Below are 12,794 nucleotides of genomic sequence, written 5' to 3'. Positions count from 1 at the left end.
AGGTTTTTCAATTAAATGTTTGTTTTGTGAATTGTCAAAATAATTGAGCACATTAAACAGTTTACTTTAATAAAAAGCTTCAATTCTCAATCTATGCAAACTCCTTTTGGATTTTTTTTATTCCTATTAATTTATGTTTATAAGAAGTCAAAGCTGTAGCTACAGCATGTTTATTCGTACATTTAAGGGTATTGTATTGATAGTCTTTTGATAGATTTATAATCAATCATCATGGCTGAATATCATGGCAGGTTTGAAGTTGAAAGGCTTGCATTGAGCTAACAGCAGGCGGCTCTCTATCAGATAACAGGGAGAGGAACCACACCATTCATAGTTGTGGTGTCACAGTGTGTGTGAGCGTGTGTGTTTGTAAAGTGACTAACACGCTTTGAGCAGGCCGGTGCCTGGAAGAAAAAGTCAACGGGTTTGTGGAATTTTGCTTTGGTGGCACAACTCTGATATGAGGTCACATTGGGCATTACTCATTAGGAGGGAATGCATTGTGTCTGTTTTTAAGACATGGCAGTTGTTCGCAGCCGCGCTGCCCGCAGAATGAATGCAGGCCTTAGAAAGTTGACTTGTATTGGCTTCAGTGAACAATGTGAGCAACATAGTTTGTAGGACTTCAAACAGCTGTCTTTTATAACATGGATTAGAGGCACCTTAGTGGCTCAGAATTGAGGCAGAATACTTTATATGGGTTGTTACAAACATTAGTACTTAAAATGTAAATGATATTTACTAAATGTTTGGTAATGCCTGAAACTAATTGTGAAATAATTCAATAAATAAAATTGTGCTTGTTTACATTTAAGTAATTTTAGTAGACACTCTCACCCAGAGCAACTTACAATCAGTTATAACAAAACAAGACGTCACAAGATGAAGTTAAGTGCAGCTTTAATCTATCAGCTGGACTATCAAATAACCACTCAAAATATGGTGTCTATGGAAGTAAGATGACAGTAGGCCATAGACTATAGCAATAGGCACACAAACATCTAAACAGCTTTTTTTGTACATGTAAGTTTCTGGTCATTTGCAATATTTACATGTTATTAGGTTATTTATTTGGTCTTAAACACTTTAGAGTATCCAAATGTAATTGTAGCGTATTTACATTTACATAAAACACTTGATACGAATGAATCTTTCTCTCACTTATAGAGACAATTAAATCCAATGTCCATTGAGGAAGCATAAGTAAAATATGTATAAAAAGTACAAATGTCTTAACACTTGTAAGTCTACCAGACCTAGCAAGTACACTATAGTACTGAAACACTGCCTTTAAATATCAGTAAATCTACAAACATGCAACTACATCTTGTATTAATTGAATCCACATGAAAACACAACGACACAGTAATACTATCTGCTCTCAGCTAATTCTTTTAAAAAAACTCAGTAACACTTTACTTGGCACCCACGGTCATAACCATGTCATTATATGTCATAACAGCTGACATAACTTGTCATAACCTGTTATAATATGGTCATAACACTGTCATGACACATATATTTACACCTGTTGTGACACATATTGCGTTATTTTATGGCTGGTTATGACACCTACATAATAGTGTCAAAACCCACAAAACCTACCACAAAAGGCAAAACATTCCGTTACACCATAGCCTATGTGTCAACAGTATGTTTATGTTTTATATATTTAATTATTTTTAAATGTTTTAATTGAGCATATTGAATTATCATTGTAATTGCACAAACATTGATGTCAGACATGCACCTACCTACACCTACCTACTCTGTTGATGATGACTGGGATGAATGCAGGAGCAGATTTCAGGAGCAGATGACTGATGACTGATATAAGGGCATGTACGTGATAGGCCTATCTGGCTTATATGATTATGATGGTCATAATGCTTCTTGACAGTGTCATAACGTGTATTTTCTTAGTCCAAGTAAAGTGACACAGGATGCTCATAATGCTTCATGACAGTATCATAAAGTGTATTTTCTACAAGTTATTTAAAATATGATGAAAAAAACCATGACTAAAGAATTCATAACAACATCAAAATATTGAACAAACAAACTTTCAAATTAAAGGAAACTTCTTGGCAGGGAAAAAAAGATTTTGAATAAATGTGGGTTGTGACCCTCTTATGTAGTTGTCATAATCAGCTGTTATGAGATATTATGACATGGTTATAACCTTGGTGTCAAGTATGTGTTACCAAAAACTCATAGGAGAGAGCTGAAGCAGTGTTATAATGTGTTTACTGAGACGGTACAAAGTGTGTGCCATAAGTAGGTTCCTGCAGTGTATAATACGTCATTTACAACATCATGTTTTTTTCCAGAATTTCCTCACTAAAATCCAATTCATTGGCAATGGGTTAAAATCGGAATTTATTGTCAATGCATGATTTCAAAATGTCCTTCCTTCCTTGAGCATGGCTTTTGCTTGCTCTGTCTATAGGCAGGTGGATGATTTGAACTCATCTGGGACATCACTGTCCAGCTTACAGATGACCTTGTAGATTGCCTTCTTCCAAGAGGGGTCAGAATCTTTAGCAGTTGAAATGGCGTTGAAAAATTCCTGAAGAGTAATTTCAGAAACCTCAAGGAATCTCTCAGGAACCTGTTGGTAGAGGGATCAAACACAATGTTGTGCTTAAAGTCAAGTATCATCATAATCACCTGCACTGGTAGCAACAGAAATCTAAGCCAACAGCTTAGATGTTGTGAGTGGCAAACCACTTCAGTAGATGTTAAGTGTGTTGTCTCATTGATTTACATTACTGGTGCTCTGTGTAGCATCTGCTTCCAACTCACACTCTCAAACACGTAGATCCCCTGAACGCAGCTCACTCTCCAGATCCCAATCACCTGAATTATAATCACCTGTTCACACACCTGTATGTCATTATCACACACTATTTAGTTCACTTCTTTGCACCCCATCACTGAGAGGTATTGTTTGTTTTGATACACATTCTATTCGGAGCTCTGTTTATTTCCGTATTAGTCCTCCTGTGTATCGTAGTTTTTGTCCATCCTCGCTAACGACGCCTTTTTGCCTATTCCCTGCCTGTACTTCTGCATATCAGATTTCCTGTCGTCAACCTCTTGCCTGATCTCCCGGACTACATTATTACCCTTTTCCCTGCCTGTACTGTTACTGTTTTGGAGTCCCTGTTTGGGACCTTCTGCCTGTCCCTGGACAAAGCTATCTGGCTCTTCCTGTGGTCCTTAGCTAATAAACACCTGCTGCACCCTGCGCTTAAAACCAGCGCTCTGTCTCCCATCGTCTTCATTACACTCTGAACCAACACTGTGGAACCCAGACCTACGAGCATGTTTTTCAAAAACGGACAGCTCCTTGTTCTCTGTCCTCTCTGTCCGTTCCGAATCATTAGTCGTCTGTGGTGGGATTCTGCTATGACTTTGTAGCCTTAAACTTCACTGTTCGGAAAGAGAGAAAGCACCAAGCCTTCCCAGGAATTTCACTCTGCTCTCAACAAAGATCATCAGATCGAGGCTTGGATGTTGGGACAAGGATCTATCCGGTGCAATTATTTCCCATAGACCAGCTAACAGTCAAGTTGTTGGCATAACTTATTTTTCTTTGCCCTCATCTCCCAACACAAAGCATCCCTGGGAAAGGAATGTCTTGGTCCCAAGGTAAAGAAAATGGTCTCTGCTCTTTCCCACCAAACAGCTTTCTCCCTCGGAATTTACAGCGTCTTTCTCAGCATTCCGCATCAGTAGCAATCTGAGCCTCGCTCAGGCATACTGGTCCTCTAATCCCGAGTTGTTTTAGTGGGATTCATGCGGCTTCCTCTTCCCACAGTTTGATAACGCATCGCTCTAGAGTTTAGATAATGGCTGTGAAGCCACAGGTGCAGAGTGACACATGGGTCAGGGCAAGGACACTGTCATACGTGGCCGCAACCACAGAGGTAGGAGTTAGCTGACCAGACCAGAATCACAGAGGTAGGAGATAGCTGACCAGTCAAGAACCACAGAGGTAGGAGATAGCTGACCAGTCAAGAACCACAGAGGTAGGGGATAGCTCACCAGTCAAGAACCACAGAGGTAGGGGATAGCTGACCAGACCAGAACCACAGAGGTAGGAGATAGCTGACCAGTCAAGAACCACAGAGGTAGGAGATAGCTGACCAGTCAAGAACCACAGAGGTAGGGGATAGCTGACCAGACCAGAACCACAGAGGTAGGAGATAGCTGACCAGACCAGAACCACACCAGAACCACAGAGGTAGGAGATAGCTGACCAGACCAGAACCACAGAGGTAGGAGATAGCTGACCAGACCAGAACCATAGAGGTAGGAGATAGCTGACCAGTCAAGAACCACAGAGGTAGGGGATAGCTGACCAGACCAGAACCACAGAGGTAGTAGTTAGCTGACCAGACCAGAATCACAGAGGTAGGGGATAGCTGACCAGACCAGAATCACAGAGGTAGGAGATAGCTGACCAGTCAAGAACCACAGAGGTAGGGGATAGCTGACCAGACCAGAACCACAGAGGTAGGAGATAGCTGACCAGACCAGAATCACAGAGGTAGGAGGTAGCTGACCAGACCAGGAACATTTAACACCCAGGTTTCTGTGAGGAGTTCTCTGATTTGCTAATGAAGGTGTATTACATTTATATTACATCACACACACAATATATCACATTCATGCCAAAACAACTGTATTGTTTAGCTCACTTTAATACAAATTGTAGTTTCCAATTGTTTCTCTCAGGACAAAAAACACAGAATTGGCTGTATAAACTGAGGAGTGCTGGTGAAAGCAGAATGCACACACTGTTCCCACACATACACATAATTCACTCAATTTACTTTGGAAAGGGAGGGTGTTAATGTAATATCTAATGATTTAAAAGTCATGGAAAAACATTGACAAGCTTATGTACAGTATATAGTTACATTGGATACCAGGGGAGGAGCTGACCATATGGTAAGATACAAGTATTTTGACTTACCTGGAAGTCATTGGCTTTGTTGTAGTGCATGTTGAGGGCTCTGAACAGCTCAGAGTCTCTGCTGATGGACATGTCTTTCACATCCGTGACGCCGTCCACTATGGCCTGGCGGGCAAACTTCTCCATCTGGATGTAGTAAAACTCCCGGAAGTTACTGAACCATTTGATGAGCTGAGAGGTGATGCAGCGATTGAACTGGGGACACAAGGTCAACAACAAGTTTGAGAAGATGCCCTGATTTTGTCATTATCAACCAAATCATGATCAACTTGATATCAAGATGTTTGGAAAAAACTGTCATATTTCTTTTTCATTATTGACTTGTAAAACATTCCACAAGATAACAATGTATGTATGGATTGTATATGGATGTGTTTTGCCTTGGTCTGTCATTTTGTTCAATGTTATTTACTCTGATCTTTTCCCACCAACTTACTGAATGAAAAAAACATCTGTCAAAGCCGTGTGTTTCTAAACTCAGTCTTGACATTAGCCTTCTTATTCTATCTTTTCATCCAGAAAAAAAGAAAGAAAAACACCCAAGGGCTGGGCAGGCATCAAAGACGTTTCTTTTCTCTGGTGTTTTCGGACGGTGAGAAAGCCGCAGAGCAGCGTAAGGACAGAAGGAAGCTTCCCTCTCAGTGACTCTGCCTGATAGGATGGAATCAGACACCAGGATTAGAACTGCCTTTTGTTCAGTGCCACTTCCCACCACAGGGTCGTGGGCAAGGAGGAGACGCAGTGGGCTGCTGGCTGCAGGTCTCCCCCATGACCTTAGGGGTCAGACAGAGTAGTGAGGAGGCCTGGGCCAGACATGGACAGGCTCCAGTAGGACATGTCCCGGCCATGGTGGAAGGAGAGGAGATAGGAGAGGAGACACACAGGGCACACAGACATACGGTATACCGTGGTTAGGCCCAGAGCTCACCTCACAGCCTGCCTGCCTGCATTTTAAAAATCTGCCCTGTGTTGACGCCAAATGACAGTGGCTTTATTACAGAGGCTTTTGTCACTCCATTTGCTGACTGGAGTGGCTTTTAAAATAAATAATGCCTCTCTATCTCCCTGGCCTATGCCCCAGGACATGCTACTGGCTTAACAGCTTTGTTTTTCTAAACCGTGTATTCTTTTGTTTCCTTCCTCCAACCCACTTCTCATTCTGTCCCAAAAATACATCCACAAGTATTCTATAGGCAAATATGGTGAACGTAGAAGAAACTATTAATTCTAACAGTAAATACTATCATGTTAAATAATATTGTGATTGCTTACCTTGACATCTGGAAAGAAGGTTTTCAGCACATTGGAGCTGGGGTAACGAGTGTAGAAGAACATCAGTTTAGCTTTCTTCAGATGGTTGGGGGTTAGGCCTTGCTGGATGTGTCAATATGTTAAGTACTTTCAGTCAATCACAATACAGTTCAAATACAATGTTCAAAGTGTTAATGGACTAGAATATTAAGTTGCTTCTGTCTCCAGTTAAAATGGATGACACTAAATAACAGCTCTGCGGTAACCAGGAAGTCAATAATGACTCTACAACAATATTCATTAGATTAGGGATTTTAATTAGTGTCTGCGGCTCTGTTGCAGCTATTTCATTGTATTAAACTAATCAAATGTTTAACATTTAAAAATACATTTTTGTCACTGCATTGGTATTTTCATAAATTATATTTTACATCATCCCTCTGAACTTTAAAAGATGAGTAGTTTGGGAGGAACAATTTAGTCTTATTAAATTAAATACATCATGTAAGAAATAAAATATCTCATATCTCAGCGCAACTTTTCTATGCAACTAGATCTTTAGAGGCCTTTCTCTCTGTAGCCCACAGCCACGCCTTAGGTAATACTTTTCAGCATGTCACAGCACACCATACATTTATTAGGGAATCCTACCTTGAAAGTTGGAATGAAAGATTGATGAGAAATTGTTCAAAGAGAACCATAGCTCTTTACACGGTAAAAATAAAACATATCCTGAGAAAGAGCTGATAATATTCTTCTCCAGATACTTACAACCAAGGACAATGACCAGTTCGGAGCATGTTAAGGATCTTCACATAACTTTGAGTTGTTCAGTAGCTTAAATAAATATCACACAGGAGCTGCCTTACAACAGGTTACCTGTGATGTCTCTATAACATGGTCGATTTTTGAAAAATGATCCCCAAAAAATTGAAAAATGATCCAAATTTGTTTTCTATAATAGTGATTATGGACATAATTATTATTACGCTGCTTATGATAATGTTTTTATTTTAAGAATTATCATTATAGTTGTCATCATAAAATTCCTTGTAATAAAATGCAGAGTGGTGTGGTTGAAAATATTCTCACTGGATTATATTTCTTGGATTGCTTGTCTCTTTTGCAAAAACATGATTTATATAATGTACTCATTCATGTACTTTATAAATCTATATATTTTTTTATGGCTGTGTATGTATGCTCAAGAAGACAAGTGTTCTGCTAGGGAGGCACTTCTGCTTTCCACAGGCACTCAGCTCTGACCTTTCAGATACACCCCTATCACACTGATGATAGAGAAATATATTCTGTACCTTTTCAAGTCTGAAAAAACTCTGTTTCCTGGACAGAAACTGATGCTTTCTCTGCCTTTGAAAATTGGCTTTTGTTCCTGACAATTCTTATCAAAGCCTTGTATTCCTTTTTATTTGTCTTTTTCTAGACTTAAAGTCATTACTCTGCTCAGATTAAAGAAGATGCTATAATTTTCTTTGTGGTTAGCGAGATCAAAGAAAATAAAAATTTCCTTGAAGTCTGTTTTACTGGAATTGCTCGTGCTGCAATGAACCTCCACAAGTCTTTGTTCAACTGGGAAGGCAAAACACGGAGTTTGAATACTGAGATACTGGATACTAAGGTATATATCAGATAACAAAATATTACTAAACATTTAGGATTCAGTGTGTATGTAATGCTCTATAGGCTATCTTAGTGGGAAAAAATATAATACCATTTTATTCATACAGCCGTTAATTATATCAAATCCTATGCAATTATAGAGGTTAACTGGGACACTATGAGAGTAAGAGATTTTTCAGGCCAGTAAAAGGATATATTGAGAGACATGTAGGAGTTTCTCTCTGCTATGCTCTGCAGGTCCCCACACTCTATCTTGACATGAGGGAGACACAGACTGTCCACAATCACAGGACCCAGGCCTGATGGGTGACGGTGGTGGGCCAGGTGGCTGGATGTCACTTTGGACCTCATGACGATGGAATCCCAGGGTAGGTCCACCGAGTTTGGTGAGGTTCTGTCCATGGATGGGGGCAAGCATGGGAGTCCTCCGAAGTTAGTGTGGGGCCCGTACTTAAGGAGGTGTTCGAGCATTTGACTGTCATGGAGAGGTGTGCTGTAGTTGAACTGGAATGGAGACTGGTGTAAGGGATAGGGCCTCTTCACCGTCGGGGTAACTGAGCTAAGCTGGCTCAGGGGCGGTTTACGGACCACTAGAGACAGAGCTTCGGTCTGATCCTCAGGACTGCGAGCCTCACTTCTCTCATAGTGCTCTAGAGCCTGGGGTTTGACTGGCTCCTCAGTGTGTGATTGCTCCTGGTTACAGGGTACCTGGCTCTTCCTCTCAGCTCCCATAATGACGTGCTCCGGGGTGTGACACATGCGCTGATGAGATGACTGGTTGAGCCCCGTGGAGGAGAGTTTCTTGAACACCCTATCAACACTCTCACTCATCGCTTTGGAGAGCTCATGCTTCAGAGTCTCCTGTAGGTTCTTGCCTTCCTTTTGATGCGTCAGATAACTTCTGTCTGTCTTCACTCTGTCCTTACAGCCCCCTTTACCACTGTCATGCTTCCTCTCCAACTCCTCATCCATGTTTATACGGAACATGAACCCAGACTCTTTGCTTGGTGTGGTGTCATCATTTTCAGCAGGGCTGGCTGTGCCTGTGCCATCCCTGTCTTCGTGCACAGCGTCTTCCTGGTTATAAACCTGTAAGAACTTATCCTGGAGCTGTCTCAGGATTCTCTGCATGCTCTGGAGCTGCACCTTCAGCTTGTGGCACTCTTCATCCTTACTGCTGCTGCTGCTACTGCTGCCTCTGTTAGCTGGAGCTGCCGCATTGAGACTGTGCTCCTGATGCTGGGGGAGCATCTGTTTACGTTTGTTCTCCCTGTAGGCCTCTCTAGCCTCCCTGGTGTCTGACTCAGCCCTTTCACTGTCCCCATGGAGCCTGCTGTTGGGAGACCCCGCCATGCCTCGGATGATGTTCTCCACACGGGCACGCTTGGCCTGGAGGTGATCACTCAGGGGCCTGTCCTCCTCAGGGCTGACCCTGGTCGAGAGGTGCCTGCCTGGGGATGCATACTCTGCCGCGCTGTCCTTGGACGAGATACTGCTCTGGTCCTCCTGACTGGAGTCAGCCATTGTGGAGCTGGACACAGTCGATGTGGGTAGGTAGAAATGGCTTTCGTCCAGAGCCTTCTTGTTGTGGATGGTTTTGCGCAGGAGGTGAGAGATGATGGATCCATTGGAGTATGAAATTAGAGGCTCATCGTACATGTTTCTACGGAAGCAGGGGATCATGAGCCCAGCTTTGGTATCCTCCAGACCACCGTCACTGGGGTTGTGCATGTTCTGGTCAGGGAGGCTCAGGTTCATGCTCACTGTGCAACCTTTTTACTAGCTGTGTCAGGACACCTTGGAGTGAGTCAGTATGAGATGACTGGACCTCAGACTGCTCTAGAAAAAGTAAGGGGAAAAAAGGAATATACCGTAAATATCTCATTCTGTACACTATCTATAGTACAGTATATATGTGAACAGTATAGCACACTTAACAGTATTTTTGATTCATATGGTTATGTTTTGGGGAAAGTAGAAAGCATAAGTGCAAGTTAAACATACAAAACATAGAGCAGAGGACTTGCACCAGAACACTTCGGCTACTAAATGTTAGTAGACAGCTCTCCCTCATTTCTCTACTACATGCCACTTAGATTCAATCAACTCTGTTGAATATCATTTATGTAATCATGGTGGGAAACAATCATCTCCTCCTTCCATTATGCTTATGACACCTGAGTTAGGAGCTTTAAAGTAGTGATGTCCACCACCACACATTTTTATTTATTTAAATAATATAAAATATGATGCAATAGCCTCACATTTTTAGAACATGACATTTAATCTGGGATCTTATAACGACTACCTCAGCTAACAAAGTTGTTATTACATATTTATAGCATGGAATATCAAATGACCCGTCGCTCATTATATGAAGACCCTCAAATTTATAAGTGAAATCTCTAAGATCTCAAGGCACAGGGGAGTGCACACTAGTATCTCCCTTTCATCTTGGGTTGGAGATAGTCAACATGAATGATAAAAAGAATAGCAGTTTTATACTCATGAAAGGTCTTCTTTAATCAGTATATGAAAGGCAAGAAAAGATTCCGATAAAACCACACAAAGGTTCAATGTACAGGTAACTGCCAAAATAATGGAAACACTTGAGTAAATGAGGGATACAAAGTATATTAATAGCAGGTTCTTCCACACAGGTGTGGTTCCTGAGTTAATTAAGAAATTAACATCCCGTAGGTTCATGTATAAAAATACTGGTCAGGCCCTTATTTTGGCCATTATTTTGGCTACCATGGCTACCCCCATATGATGACAATGTTTCCATCCACAGGGCACGAGTGGTCACTGGAAGGTTTGATGAGCATGAAGATGATGTAAACCATATGCTATGTCCTTGTCAGTCACCAGATCTCAACCCAATTGAACACTTATGGGAGATTCTGGATTAGCGCCTGAGATAGCGTTTTCCACCACCATCAACAAAACACCAAATGATGGAATTTCTCATGGAAGAATGGTGTCGCCTCCCTCCAATATAGTTCCAGACACTTGTAGAATCTATGCCAAGGTGCATTGAAGCTGTTCTGGCTCATGGTGTCCCAATGCCCTATTAAGACACTTTATGTTGGTGTTTACATTATTTTGTTACCTGTATATTATTAAGAGGAAAATAAAGGGATTCATATTTTCATCTCTCAGTTGCGTTAAATTCTAGTTTCTTAATAAGTGGATTTTATTCCGATGTGAAGACCATGTATGCACTGTTTTAAAATCTCTGTAAAAACAATAGGTTAAGTTGGCTCGTAAAAATGTATCCAGGTGAAAACATGCATGGATCGAATTCACCTTTAACTACAAATTACAAATTACAGAATTTCAGCCTATAAAAACAAAACAACTAATTTGTGAGAGATCCACATTTTATATATTTCTATTTCACCTAGTCCTCACACCATAAACCTCTACTTTTATATAAGTCCAAAATAACCATAAGCCTAGAGCCAATAACATGAACCATTTTTTACAATAACAATTTATGAGAGGATAAAACAACAACAAAAAGTTGTAAAAAGAGGCATCCTCAATAAATACAGTGAAATCATTCAAATTCCACATACAGCACCTATCCCAGGTGTCATAATTTACAGCACATTCCATATTGTATCCTGGTATATGACTGAAGAGCAGATAGTCTCTACACTTGATTTACAGTTTAAATAAGGATTATTTCATCATTATTTCATCTTCTTTATTTGATGGAAACCCTCCTTGCAACTTTTAGTAAGGCTAGCCTATTTAATATATAGTACGGTAAGGCTATCTAATATATTGTATTTTTAGTCAACTCATGATGAAAGGTACATTATGAAGTACTTTTCTTTTGATCATCCTAAACGAGGCAAGATATTCTACCATAATACCAAACAGTCTATACATCAATCTGCATAGAAATGACGAAACAATCCATAAAACTGTAATCAATATAATCAATATGAATATATTTTCACAAGACAAGCAATTCAAACTGTTACAGTGCAGCTTGTATCTGTAATGAAAAGTAGTATATATGTGCTCATTGATGATGAGATAAGTTGAGAGTTCTTGTCCATCAAATGTTTGATAAGTTAGTCTAACATCACCTTAAAATACCAAATAAACGTGCCTTTATTCACTGAATTATTGATAGAAACAAAAAAAAACGTACAGATTTCAACATTGAAATCATAAGCAGCCAAGTTATTTGGACGTGGACAATGCTGTCCATTATTGACATCAACTAAGGTCAACCAACGATCATAGCCATTCGTTTTGAAACTACGGATGAATCTGAATTATTTAGACTTGGTTGTCATCATGAGCATGTCCCAAAGTAAAACAACACAGAGCATGTGAACCTTACCTGTTACGTTGAGTAGAGTCGTGTCGGGTTATACGCCGAGTGATGAGATGAGATGAGTGCGGGAGCGACTGTCATTGTATCAAACAGAAACAGAGGCGTGGCCTCGGAGTTGACTCAAACAACTGGGAAAGTGAAGAGACAAGCATATAAAGGATTGTCATTCAAAATAACTCCTCAATACAAATTAGTTGAGCTCATATTATTTGCTTTATAGAAAAAAAAATTAAACCTAATTTACAACAAATCTATGTATTGGCATAATAGGCCAATATTTCAGAGCGGTGAGTTAGTACAATTTGAAAGAAAACTGATTATGGAATTTGAAAAAAAATCTAGGCTACAATTTGTTGTGAACTCATAGTTTGTTTAGGCACTAACTTTATTGAGTGTAGACTAGAATAAATCACATTGTCAATGATTCGATTGGCCTACCATACATAAAATGTATATACGCATTACTGTAAATCGCTTTGGATAAAAGCGTCTGCTAAATGGCATATGTCATGTTACCATTTTTTAAAAAGTTATATTACACATTAATAAACTGTCATAAAA

At 40.1% G+C, this 12,794-nt stretch overlaps 1 protein-coding gene across 1 annotated transcript; it reads right to left on the bottom strand.

The window, feature by feature from the left end:
• Positions 1-883: 883 nt before the first annotated feature.
• Positions 884-12,361, bottom strand: LOC106590063 (prospero homeobox protein 1). The gene is made up of 5 exons (XM_082973120.1): positions 12,240-12,361; positions 8,074-9,715; positions 6,257-6,366; positions 4,985-5,179; positions 884-2,611 (listed from the first exon to the last, which is right to left on the bottom strand). Exons 2-5 carry the CDS (start codon positions 9,632-9,634, stop codon positions 2,444-2,446), a joined length of 2,034 nt encoding a protein of 677 aa, XP_082829246.1. The 5' UTR covers positions 9,635-9,715; positions 12,240-12,361; the 3' UTR covers positions 884-2,443.
• Positions 12,362-12,794: the final 433 nt, after the last annotated feature.

The sequence above is a fragment of the Salmo salar genome, chromosome 01 (genome assembly GCF_965601325.2).
Source record: "Salmo salar chromosome 01, fSalSal1, whole genome shotgun sequence".
NCBI lineage: Eukaryota > Metazoa > Chordata > Actinopteri > Salmoniformes > Salmonidae > Salmo > Salmo salar.
Note: the sequence above shows the minus strand (reverse complement) of the source record. Positions and strands in the feature narration are given on the sequence as shown.